The sequence below is a fragment of the Microcaecilia unicolor genome, chromosome 11 (genome assembly GCF_901765095.1).
Source record: "Microcaecilia unicolor chromosome 11, aMicUni1.1, whole genome shotgun sequence".
Taxonomy (NCBI): Eukaryota; Metazoa; Chordata; class Amphibia; order Gymnophiona; family Siphonopidae; genus Microcaecilia; species Microcaecilia unicolor.
Genome location: NC_044041.1, coordinates 32175115 through 32188341, shown reverse-complemented (window position 1 = coordinate 32188341; position 13227 = coordinate 32175115). Strand labels below are relative to the sequence as shown.

Sequence of the window (13227 nt, the reverse complement as noted above, 5' to 3'; positions counted from 1 at the left end):
GTGTGGAGAGATACAGTTGGGTGTCATCAGCATAGAGATGATACTGGAAACCATGAGATGAGATCAGGGAGCCCAGGGAAGAGGTGTAGATTGAGAAGAGAAGGGGTCCAAGGACCGATCCCTGGGGAACACCAACAGATAAGGGGATGGGGGTGGAGGAAGATCCATGAGAGTGAACTTTGAAGGTGCGGTGGGAGAGATAGGAGGAGAACCAGGAGAGGACAGAGCCCTGGAACCCAAATGAGGACAGTGTGGCAAGAAGTAAGTCATGATTGACAGTGTCAAAAGCAGCGGATAGATCCAGGAGGATGAGGATGGAGTAGTGGCCTCTGGATTTGGCAAGGAACAGGTCATTACAGACTTTAGAAAGTGCTGTTTCTGTCGAGTGAAGAGGGCGAAAACCGGATTGAAGTGGATCAAGGATGGCATGAGAGGAGAGAAAATCAAGGCAGCGGCTGTGGACTGCGCGCTCAAGTGTCTTGGAGAGGAAGGGTAGGAGGGAGATGGGGCGGTAGTTGGAGGGACAGGTAGGGTCTAGTGATGGTTTTTTGAGGAGTGGCATGACTACAGCATGCTTGAAGGTGTCGGGGACAGTTGCAGTGGAGAGAGAGAGGTTGAGGATATGACAGATGGAGGGGGTGATAGTAGGAGAGATGGTGTTAAGTAAGTTGGTGGGGATGGGATCAGAGGAACAAGTGGTGCATTTTGAGGAGGAAAGAAGGCGGGCGGTTTCCTCCTCGGAGATATCAGGAAAGGAGGAGAAAGAGGTCTGGGTTGGTTGGTTGAGGGAGAGGGTTGAAGGGTGAAGAGGAGGAGGTGGCTTGGTAGTGAACTCAAGGTTGATCTTTTGCACCTTGTCGCGGAAGTAGTCAGCCAGTGATTGAGGAGAGAGTGACGGGGGGGTGGGAGCGGAGGGCACTTTGAGGAGGGAGTTAAGGGTGGCGAAGAGACGACGAGGGTTAGAGCTGAGAGAATTAGTCAATTGGGTGTAATAGTCCTGTTTGGCAAGGAATTCTGCCTGCTTAGCTATGCAGATGCAAGCACTGAATATTGGCTAGTACCCGCATAAACTTAAAGGTTGTTGTTGCTGCTGCCGCCAATCTTTCTCCCAAGCCGATTCCCTAACACCCATCACCCTTCTCAACTCCTCCACCAGACAGATCTCCCCAAATCCTCATCCAAGTTCAGCACTCCCTCCCCCCGATAGACTACTACCTCCCAACCCCCCTCAAAATAAGGTACACCTAAGATACCACACTCTCCCCAAGTACGTATCCCCTCCTGAACCCCTCATCTAAGAACATCCCCCCTTGTAGCTCCCCCACACCCAGAAGGCCCACCTTAAAACTTCCCTGGGGGTCTAGGATACAGTCCAGGCAGATGCGATGCCCAGTCACTCCTGCAATGCCAGGTTCCATAATAGCAGCCGCAACCTTATGGTACTACTGCTAGAGTCTGACCCCTATTGATACCACCATGAGACTATCATTAGAGGTTTCAGTCATCATTTTGAAGCCTGGCGCTGGCAGGGCAGGAGTGACTGGGAAGTTTTAAGGCAGGCCTGTGGGCAATGTTCCCTCTAAGCTATGCAGGAGTCCTCCACCGACACTCCTGCCAGTGGGGAGGGGGCTGTTTCACTATCACATTTTTAGTAGCGAGGGACACGCAAGCCCTGCAGGATGCCACAGAGCTTGCCAGTCCCTAGCAATTGAAAACACAATATTGAAGCACCATCCTCCACAGGAATGTAGGTAGAGGACTCCTGCTCAGCTTAGAGAGAACATTGCCTGTGGGTCCCCCAAGAGGGAGGGGGCTGCTCTTGAGAAGGTGTTCAAGAGGCTTGGGCCGAGGATGGATGCTGTTTTTGTTAGAGGACAGGTATAACCACCCGATACTCAGCCCACTACTCTGTTAGCTAACTGGGTAAACAAGCTGAATATCGCACCCAACCCTATACATTCTGGGCACAGTAAGAACTAGAGTGCTAGTGCACGAACAGATGCCTACACTCAATATCAGGGCCTAAATTCAGACTGCAGCTGTCAGTGTTTAAGAAAAAAAAAACACGCCAACTGCCACCAGCTGAATATTGGCCAGTATGTGTTAAGTAGACTAAGTTTTGAGACTTATTTATATAATTTTAAACATTTCTATAACACACAATCCAAAGGTTCTCAGCTGTTAACAAAAGTGTACATATATAAAATATACACATTTGTTCTTACAAACATAAAACTTCAAAAAACTAAAACTAAAGCCCGGGCTTCAATCTAATCACTCCTATCTAATTATTTCTGCCAGTTTTAATCTTGATCTTCTGCTACCCCATACACTTATATGAAGAGAAATTTTTAACTCTTGTTTAAACTGTTTTACTTCCTGAATTTTTTTAAGCCTTAAATTGTAGGCTGTTCCACATAATGGGGCCTGCTATATAAAAAAATATTAGCTCTATAGTCATTCAATTTTACAACCTGATACGACGGTACATCCAACTATAACTGTTGTGGAGATCTCAAAGACCTCGAAGATTGATACACATGCAATTTTGTTGCCAGCATTTTGGTTACCACTAGTCCACCAGAGAAGGCATAGGTAGGCCAGGAGGCAGCGGGCGGAGAGTTGGGTGAGCAGGCCAGTTGAGAAAATTGGGGGGCGGGGGGTCTGTCCTTTACCAGTCCCGCAGATTGTGCGGGGAAATGTTGAATTGTACGTGACTGGGGAATTCTGCACGCCGCAGTCATGCAGAATTCTGTAGGAGTAAAAACTCAAGGCACTTTACAATATGATGTGTAATAAATACAAATAGGTGGGTACAGAAAGGTCAATCTAGCTCTATAAAAGTGTCACACAGTGCTGTATACCCTGGACCACTAAAGCTCACCCTACCCAAAGCCTCAAAAGAAATCCTACTCCACAGCTTCTTCCAGACCCTTCTGTGGTATCTAACCTCACCTTGAACAGACCCTGAACAAGTGACCCAACACTTGGGTGTGCTCCAGTTCTACAGTGTTACTGGGACTTCTTGTTTTTACTAATAAGGATATAAACAAACACATTTATCATCTGCTCCAAGTGATAACACTCACCTGCATAATCAGGCTCATTACAGACCAAAAATAATACGGGTTCTTGGGAACAATTTTATAAAGTGCCATCCCAGCCTGTAACAAATAAGGATATAGTATTTTTGCCTGTAACAATCTCAAAAGAGCTACATTAAGTCATTCCCACAAAACGAACACTGACAGTTTTGATAACATATACACTAATATAGCCTCAAAATGATACATGTGTAGGTAATTAACAAATGTGTTAAGTTCCATGAAATGAAGCACTGTGTTGGCACACCATCAAAAGCTAACCTTATTATTTTTTTTCAACTTTTAATTTTTATTGAAAAATATTGTGTGCCTATACAATACATGGAAAAGATTTACTTACGCACATCTCTTCCCAAAACTCCACACCCCCTACCACGAATAACTTACAAAGCAATAGTGGAATTGCTTAATACAAAAAAAAAAAAAAAACCCCTACAAATACTACTTAACATTTCTAGAGCGCCACTAGGGTTACGCAGCGCTGTACAAATTAATAGTCAAGGACGGTCCCTGCTCAGAAGAGCTTACAATCTAAAGGACGAAATGTCAAGTTGGAGTAGTCTAGATTTCCTGAGTAGAGGTGTTGTGATTAGGTGCCGAAAGCGACATTGAAGAGGTGGGCTTTGAGCAATGATTGGAAGATGGGTAGGGAGGGGGCCTGGCGTATGGGCTCAGGGAGTTTGTTCCAAGCATGGGGTGAGGCGAGGCAGAAAGGGCGGAGCCTAGAGTTGGCGGTGGTGGAGAAGGGTACTGAAAGGAGGGATTTGTCTTGAGAGCGGAGGTTACGGGTAGGGACGTAAGGGGAGATGAGGGTAGAGAGGTAAGGAGGGGCTGCAGATCGAGTGCATTTGTAGGTTAGTAGGAGAAGCTTGAACTGTATGCAGTATCTGATCGGAAGCCAGTGAAGTGACTTGAGGAGAGGGGTGATATTAGTATATCGGTCAAGGCGGAAGATAAGACGTGCGGCAGAGTTCTGGATGGACTGAAGGGGGGATAGATAGCTAAGTGGGAGGCCGGTGAGGAGTAGGTTGCAGTAGTCAAGGCGAGAGATAATGAGAGAGTGGATGAGAGTTCGGGTGGTGTGCTCAGAGAGGAAGGAGCGAATTTTGCTAATGTTATAGAGGAAGAAGCGACAGGTCTTGGCTATCTGCTGGATATGCGCAGAGAAGGAGAGGGAGGAGTCGAAGATGACACCGAGGTTGCGGGCAGATGAGACGGGAACGATGAGGGTGTTATCAACTGAGATCGAGAGTGAAGGGAGAGGAGAAGTGGGTTTGGGTGGGAAAACAATAAGTTCAGTCTTGGCCATGTTCAGTTTCAGGTGGGGGTTGGACATCCAGGCAGCAATGTCGGATAAGCAGGCCGATACTTTGGCCTGGGTTTCCGCAGTGATGTCTGGTGTGGAGAGATAAAGCTGGGTGTCGTCAGCATAAAGATGATAGTGGAAACCATGAGATGAGATCAGGGAGCCTAAGGAAGAAGTGTAGATTGAAAAAAGAAGGGGCCCCAAGGACAGATCCCTGAGCAACAGAGAGCGGGATAGGGGAGTGGACGAACCATGAGAGTGTACTCTGAAGGTACGATGGGAGAGATAAGAGGAGAACCAGGAGAGGACAGAGCCCTGGAACCCAAAGGAGGACAGTGTGTCAAGAAGTAGGTTGTGACTGACAGTATCAAAAGTGGCGGATAGGTCAAGGAGGATGAGGATGGAGTAGTGACCTTTGGATTTGGTGAGGAACAGGTCATTGCAGACTTTAGATAGTGCCGTTTCTGTCGAGATTACTTCCAAAAATATCTGTTCAGGAAACTTACTGTATTTAATTATTTTTTTGAAACACGTTATGTGCTCATTTTTATTGACCGAGGAAAAGAGCCTTAGCTATTGCTGGAGCTTCAGTAGCATTGGTGAGAACTTTATATTATAATACTCTCCATCCAGCTGCATTCTATCATTAGCTTTTAAAAAACTCTGTGTTGGTTTGTTATTAAATTTTGTTTTTCTTTTTGTTTTTTTTCACTAAAAATTTTCTTATAAATCTCCAATTTCCTGAACAGCTCCAATTTCAAACCCATACAGTGGCATTCCTAGCTTGGATTGCACCCAGGGCGGATCACCGATGCCCCCCCCCCCCCTTGTGAAATTACCCCCCCCCCCCCTGGTGCACGCCGCTGGGGGGGGGGGGGGGTGCCGCGGCACGTGCCTGTGGGCTCCGACTTCACTAACTTCTCTCGTTCGCTGCAGCTCCTTCTGCCCCGGAACAGCGAAGTCGGAGCCCACAGGCGTGCGCTGCAGCACCCCCCAGCGGCGTGCACCCGGGGCGGACCGCCCCCCCCTTGGTACGCCACTGAACCCATATGTTTCAATTTCTGAGTGGGAGAGAGAGACACTTATCTTTTGATAGGACATGTCTCCCCCACTCAAAATTGAAACATATGGGTTTGGAATTGGACCTGTTTAAGAAACTGGAGATTTTAAAGAAAATTTTCAGTAAAGAAAAACAAGAGTAAAACAAAATTTAATTACAAACCAACACAGAGGGCTTTTTAGACCCAATGATAGAATGCAGATGTATCATGTTATTTTCAGGCTAAAACAGATTTTGACTTTCAAGCTGCTGATTTGAAGATGCAATTGCTAACCCGGAGTTACCCTCAATCTTGTGTAAAGCAAAGATACTTACCTGTAGCAGGTATTCTCTGAGGACAGCAGGTCTTACGTTCTCACAAGTGGGTTAACGCAGGCCGTATTGCCCAGTCCGGTTAGTATGAACAGCATAAGAAGAACTTTGTGGAGCACGAGACATGCTCCACCGCGCGTACAGTGCTTTCCTGCCCGCTACGCAAATGCTTCTCAGTTGAGTATTACAGCAAGAAAGTAAACAAATAAAAAACAAAGGAGACAACGCCAAAGGGAGGTGGGAGGGATTGTGAGAATATAAGGCTTGAGGTCCTCAGAAAATTCTTGCTACAGGTAGAGAGGTGTGGTAGCCGTGTTAGTCCACTCTTCAAGGTTATCAATAGAAATCAAACAAAATAAAACATGGAAAAGAAAATATACCACCTTTTTTATTGGACATAACTTAATACATGTCTTGATTAGCTTTCGAAGGTTGCCCTTCTTCATCAGATCGGAAATAAGCAAATGTGGTAGCAGATAGTATATATAAGAGAAACATCAAAGCATTACTTTGACAGTCTGACAGAGTGGGAGGGTGGGGGTATGCATGGGGACATCAAAGCATTTCATTGATAATCTAACAGGATGGGTTCTTCACTTTCTCCGAGGACAAGCAGACCTTTTTATTCTCACAGTGGAAAATCCCTAGCATCCAAGCTCACCAAAGACAAGAAACACTGGTCAACAGAGCCTTGCAACGGTGAGGACATAAGGTAGATTAACCTGAAACTATAATCCAATCTGAATGAGTGCAGCCTGGAACAGAATAAAATGGGCCTAGGAGGGTGGAGTTGGATTCTAGTCCCCAAACAGATTCTGCAAAATTGTCTGCCTGAACTGGCTGTCATGTTGGGCATGCTGCTCAAGGCAGTAGTGCGATGTGAATGTGTGGACTGAAGCCCACATCGCAGGCTTGCAAATTTCTTCAATGGAGGCTGACCTCAAGTGGGCTACCGACAACCACGGCCTCCAACAGTGCGAGCTGTGACATGATCCTCTAGGGTCAGCCCAACCTGGGCATAAGTGAAAGAAATGCAATCTGCCAGCAAATTAGAATGGTGCGTTTCCCCCTTGGCGGCCCCCATCCTGTTGTGATCAAAAGAAATAAAAAGCTGGATGGACTGTCTGTGGTTTGGTCCACTCCAAGCACTCTCTTGCAATCCAAGGTGTGCAACTGTTTTGGACCCAATCAGATTTCCCCAATGCAGAGACTCTCAAAACACAGTTTCATTTCAGGTAATGCAAAGTCTAGATTGCAACTCTGGAACAATCACCCTGATACAAAACAGATGTTGATGCAAGTTTGCATATTTGTCCTGGAAGCGGCCAATCCAGAACTACTAAGATTTTCGTTAACTGTTTTATTTTTTGAAAATTGAAAAACGTTTTGTGGGGATGCACAGTTCATTTTAAGTGTTTTGGCCCAATGAATATGTATGTTAGAAAGGAGGCTCTGGTTTTGATGAAGGTCTAATTTCACATATTGAGTATCTATATAAATATATTCTGTTACTGTATAGGTATTTGAGGTAGTTTTTGTGATTGTTTAAAATAAGTTTCAGGCACTGGGTTGCTAACTTTTCTTTGGAAAAGAAATCTATATTTGGCAATATAGTTTGTTGGCATGAAGAATAGGACTACTGAAACAGTTCTTTCCATTGGTTATTTTGCTTTAAGGGGCAGTTAAATATCTATTTTGGGGATTTATCACTATGTTTCTATTTTAATAATGTTCTCACTTTGTGAACATTTATATTTTGGTTTCAGTATTTAAAACCCACAGTCAGTGTTTAAATGTTGCACATGTATTCAGCACCGCACTATCAGGGGCACATACATATACGTATATACATACACACACACATATATACATAACCATTGAGCTTTGTGTGTAGCGACAGTCAACTCTTTTCTTGAATTTATCAAGGTCTGCCCCAACTGATGAGACACTATCAGACTGAACTATTTATGCTCAATTACAGAGCTTTATAATTCTGTCCAAATCAAATATGCTCTTTACTGTGGCATCATCTACTTTGATGATTATTTCTCTACTTGTGTCATTAGTTGCCCTTCGATCTGTGGGCTTTGCAAAGGAAACAGAGCAGTATTCTGAAGAGTCTGTAAATCAACAAAGTTGGGAGGCAGGGAGACCAACATAAACCACGCATGAACAGATAGAAAACCATGCTGAAGAAGCAAGGAAACCTGAGAATTAAAGAGCGCAGAGTCCAGAACACCAAGATAGTGGAAAGAGTCCACCACGGGGACTGGCGAGTCAAACAGAAAAGAAAATCGGAGAGGGTTTGGAAAAGAGATCGGTGATCCAGCATATGACCATATTAGCTGCACTGAGGACAAGACGGTGACAGGAAAGTCACCGAGATACATACAGCAGTAAGGCAAGACTGGAGATGGCAGAGATCAGGTTGAGAAGGTGAGGTGGGAAAGACCAATAGGATGTCATCTGAATAAATTAAGAAGGTGAAATTAGATCTTACCTGCTAATTTTCTTTCCTCTAGACCCTCCAGACCGGTCAAGACGCGTGGGTTATGTCCTCCTACCAGCAGAGGGAGACTGAGAAAACACTAAGCTTTTGAAGCCTGTATATATAACCTGTGCAGAACCTCCACTAGCCAGTATACCCCTGACAAAGCAGAGAAACAAAAAACACTAACAACAACTAGCAACCCTGTACGTGGTCACAGTAAACTGCAAAAACAAGAAACATCTTCCGCTTGCTCTTACGGAAACATGTTCCTTTGCCTTTGATAAAACAGTTGGGCTTCTACAGGTGGACTATCAAAGAAGAGCCCCACCTGTCCCGGACTCCTATCACAAAACAGAAATAAACAGTCTGCAATTAGAGAAACAACAATTTACAGCAGCCAAGAATTATCCAACAAACACACCTCCTGGCCTCCAATACAGACAGGGCGGGCTCTTGACCGGTCTGGAGGGTCTAGAGGAAAGAAAATTAGCAGGTAAGATCTAATTTCACCTTCCTCAGCGACCCTCCAGACCGGTCAAGACGCGTGGGACGTACCAGAGCAGTAACTAACTTATGGGAGGGACCTACTAAGGCCAGAGGTCAAAACTGCTGCCCCAAAGCGCACCTCGTCCTTTGCATGCACAGGAATCCTATAATGCTTCACAAAGGAATGCAACGAAAACCAAACCGCAGCCCGACAAATATCTAACAGAGAAATCATACTATTCTCCGCCCACGAGGCTGCCATTCCCCTAGTGGAATGAGCAGACCAGCCCCTAGGCACCACAGGACCCTTCACCAAGTAAGCAGATGCAACCGCCTCCTTCAACCACCGTGCTATGGTCACCTTAGGAGCCGCTGCACCCTTCTTTGGGCCACCATGAAGAACGAACAAACGGTCAGAGGCTCTGAAGTCCTGAGTTCCAGAGAGATAACAACTCAAAACTCTCCTGACATCCAGCTTGGCAATACCACGCTGCTCCGAATCTCCAGCCATATCACCCAACACTGGCAGAGAGATGACCTGATTAACATGGAACTCGGAAACCACCTTGGGCAAAAAAGGAAAGCACCGTCCGCAACGAAACCTTTCCCTCAGAAAGGACAAAAATGGTTCCCTAAAAGACAAAGCCTGAAGCTCTGAAACACTCCGTGCTGAAGTAATCGCCACCAACAAGACCGCCTTTAAAGATAAATCCTTACAAGATGCCGATACCAGAGGCACAAACGGAGGCCTGATCAAAGCATCCAAAACTAGCTTCAAATCCCACGGAGGCACCATCCGTCACTGAGGCGGACGCAGCAACTTAACACCCTTCAAAAAACGCACTACCTCAGGCACAGACGCGAAGGACTTTCACTGAAGCTTCCCACGAAAACATGACAAAGCTGCCACCTGAACCTTCAGTGTAGACAAGGCCAGACCTCTATCAACACCATCGTGCAAAAATTCCAAAACTTCCGCCACCGAAGAGTGAAACGGCCGAACTCGATGGTCTTCACACCAGTGCTCAAAGATTCTCCAAACCCGGACATACGCCAAGGAAGTGGATCGTCTACGGCAACTCAACATCGTAGCAAAGCCACTGGACGAAAGCCCCTTCTTCTTCAACTTGTGCCGCTCAAGAGCCAAGCCATAAGCGAAAACCGAGCCGGATCCGGCATGATTATCGGGCCTTGACACAGAACTGATCCCAACAAAGGCAGGGCCGCCGCCCCTGCCAACCGCACCAGGTCTCCATACCATGGTCGACGCTGCCAATCCGAAGCTACCAGAATCACCCGACCGGAGTGATGTTCGATGCGCTATATTACTCGACCGACTAACAGCCACAGAGGAAACACATACAGTCACTCCCGAAGCCAAGGCAACAGAAGAGTGTCGATTTCCTCCGCTCAAGGGTCTCTTCAGCGACTGAAAAAAAAAAAAAAATCTCTGAACTTGCGCATAGCGAGCCGTTGCCCTAAGATCACCGAAAGTCCCCAGACCGACACAACTCACTGGAACACTGACCGAAGAAAAGACCACTCTCTGGGATCTAGAGTGTGCCTGCTGAGATAATCTGCATCTATGTGACCTACCCCGGCCACATGCACTGCCAAGAGAGCCTGAAGATGAGTTCAACTGCGCCGCCAAGGCTCTTTGTTCCCCCCTTGACGGTTGACATATGCTACTGCCATGGCATTGTCACAGAGCACTCGGACTGCCTTGTGGCGAACCACCGACGTCAAGGCCTGGAGCGCCACCCGAATGGCCCGAGTTTCCAGCCGGTTGATGGACCACTCTGCTTCTGCCCGAGACCACCGGCCTTGAGCTACCTGACTGAGACAATGTGCCCCCCAACCTTGCAGACTGGCATCCGTGACCATTACCAGCCCCTGTGGGGACTCCAACGGCATTCCTTTCCCAAATTGCGCGGACTGAGCCACCAGCGGAGACTGAGACGAGGGGCCACCGACAGCGGACAACACATTTCCAAGTCCTGCGACAGAGGGGACCAACGACTGAGCAGAGCTGACTGTACCTGACGCATGTGCGCCCTGGCCCACGGAACTACCTCTATGGTCGCCGCCATCAGGCCCAGGACCTGACGATAAGTACGGGCCGTCGGCGCCTTCTCTGCAAGGAACCGACGAATCGGACCCTGTAACTTGGAACCAAAAGGCTGCACAAAGGAAAGTGAAGATAAGCTTCCGTCAAATCCAGGGAAGTGAGAAACTCTCCTTTCCTGACCGCACCAGTGACCGACCGCAACGTCTCCATCCGGAAAGAGGGCACCTTGAGTGCCGCATTGACCCTTTTGAGATCTAAAATGGGACGAAAAGTGTCCTCTTTCTTGTGGACCACAAAATAGATCAAATAGCACCCTGAGCGTTGCTGATCTGAAGGAACAGGAACCACGGCTCCCAACGCGAGCAGCCACCGCAGAGTGTCCCTCACTGCTGCCCTCTTGCTCCAAGACCGACAGAGGGATTCCAGAAACACTTCGGGAGAACAGCTTTCGAATTCCAGCGCACATCCGCCTCGAAACACCTTGAGAACCCACTGATCTGACCTGATTTGGGCCCAACTCTGGTAAAACAGACTCAGCCGAGCCCCAACATGCACCAGAGCCTGAGCCCGCACACCTTCATTGGGAATTGTGGCCTGAATACTAACCTCCCGCGGAAAAGCCACGCCCTCCGCGACGACTCTCACGAAAGAACTGTGTGCGCTGGAAAAACCGACCCCTAGAGGTCCTACTACTATTAAACATTTCTATAGCACTACTAGACTTATGCAGCGCTGTACAAATTAACATGAAAAGACAGTCCCTGCTCAACAGAGCTTACAATCTAAATTGGACAAACAGACAGCTAGGGGTAGGTCCCACTCGATCTGCCCGGCCTATAGCGCTGAGCCTCCCTAAACCGTCCCCGAGAGGAACTAGTTCTGGCCCCTGCCTTGAACCGAAAATCTGGAAGCCATAGAACCTTGGTATCACTAAGACCTCACACTAACTTGTCCAAATCTTCTCCAAAGAGCATAGCTCCCTTAAGTGGCAGAGACCCACAACCATAGCCATATTTTTTGTCTGAAGTAGGCAACAAATCATAAAAGCCTCAGACAAAAAGGATGAGCCCATGTCCAAGTCGGCTAACTCCTGACCCCCAGAAGAACCAACATCTACCGAATCATCCAGGAGCTTCTCGGCCCAACGAAAACATGCCCGAGCTACCAGACCCCCACAAACCGAGGCCTGCAGGGCTAGAGCCGACAAAACAAAACTACGCTTGAGAAAAGATCCCAACTTCCTATCCTGAGGATCACGGAGGGCCGTTCCTCCATCAACCGGGATAGCCGTAGCTATAATTACTGCCGTCACTACTGCATCTACCGTGGGAGCCTTAAAGGAATCCCTATCGTCCTGAGGGAGGGGATAAAGCCTCGCCATTGCCTTTGCCACCTTACACGGCAAATCCCATTCCTGACAAATCATCTCCCGGAGATCCTTGTTCATAGGGAAGGATCACGCCTGACGCTGAATGCCCTTCACCAACGGATCCTGGACAGTTTCCCCCAAAGCCACCTCAGGACCAAACTGAAGGGTGGACGACACCTGATCTATGAGTTCTGACAGCTCATCTCTATGGAAAATCCGCACTACTGAAGGATCCTCTCCAGGAATCCAACAATCCTGCTCCTGAGAGCCGTCAATTCCATCTGACTCCCCCAGATCACTAAGCGCAGCTTCTGCAGCTACAGGAGAAAAACATTGCCTGTCCTCTGACCACTCTAACCGTGGTCTCTCAGCCAAGACGGAAATAGCCCCCTCTTCCAATTGGGGGGGGGGGGGGGGGGGGGTCCCGATCTCCAGGCCTGATACCGCGTCCAGACAAAATCTGGAGGAAAGCCCACCATTCCTGGACCGTCATTAGGCCCTTTTGTGCCAAAAACGGAGGCCGCAGGCCCAAAACCAGCCGGCTCCATGGGCCGCGTCAGACTCAAGATGGCGGCTGTTCCTGCCGAAACTGTTCCCGCTGACAGCGGCCCTGCCTACGCTCCCGCTGACCCGGAGACTCCCGACACCATCGATCCCTCCGTGGTCAAGTCGGGGGGTGCCGCAGCCACCTTTATAGGTGCACCGCAAAGCTACACTGAGCGCCCGGCGCCTCTACCCCTCGCCACGAGCACGCGCGACATCGGAGGAGCTGGGCCGCCATAAACCACGAGGGAAGGGAAAAGCTGTTCCGCAAACGCGCCAAACCAAAAACTCACTCACACTGCAAAAGCACTGGAGAAAGCGCTGCTCTCTCGTTCCAGCAAGGAATCAAAACCCCCGTTCGGTCCGCTGAAAATAAAGAAATAAATGCCCTTAAAGGCACAGTACTCCAACTCTGGCAGCTGGAAATTGTAAGGCACTCAAGGCTACAATACTGAGAAAGCAGCCGAGGCACAAAGCTGCCAAGCAAA

The 13227-nt window shown here is 47.9% G+C and overlaps 1 protein-coding gene across 1 annotated transcript in view; it reads right to left on the bottom strand.

Annotated features, from left to right (window-relative positions):
* Nucleotides 1–6772, bottom strand: part of LOC115479948 (N-alpha-acetyltransferase 25, NatB auxiliary subunit-like) — a 94180-nt gene extending 87408 nt beyond the window's left edge. The window contains exons 1-2 of the mRNA XM_030218286.1: nucleotides 6722–6772; nucleotides 3090–3164 (exon numbers count right to left, since the gene is read on the bottom strand). Of these exons, the coding sequence (XP_030074146.1) occupies nucleotides 3090–3164; nucleotides 6722–6772 (126 nt within the window). The remainder of the gene's footprint in view (nucleotides 1–3089; nucleotides 3165–6721) is intronic.
* Nucleotides 6773–13227: the final 6455 nt, after the last annotated feature.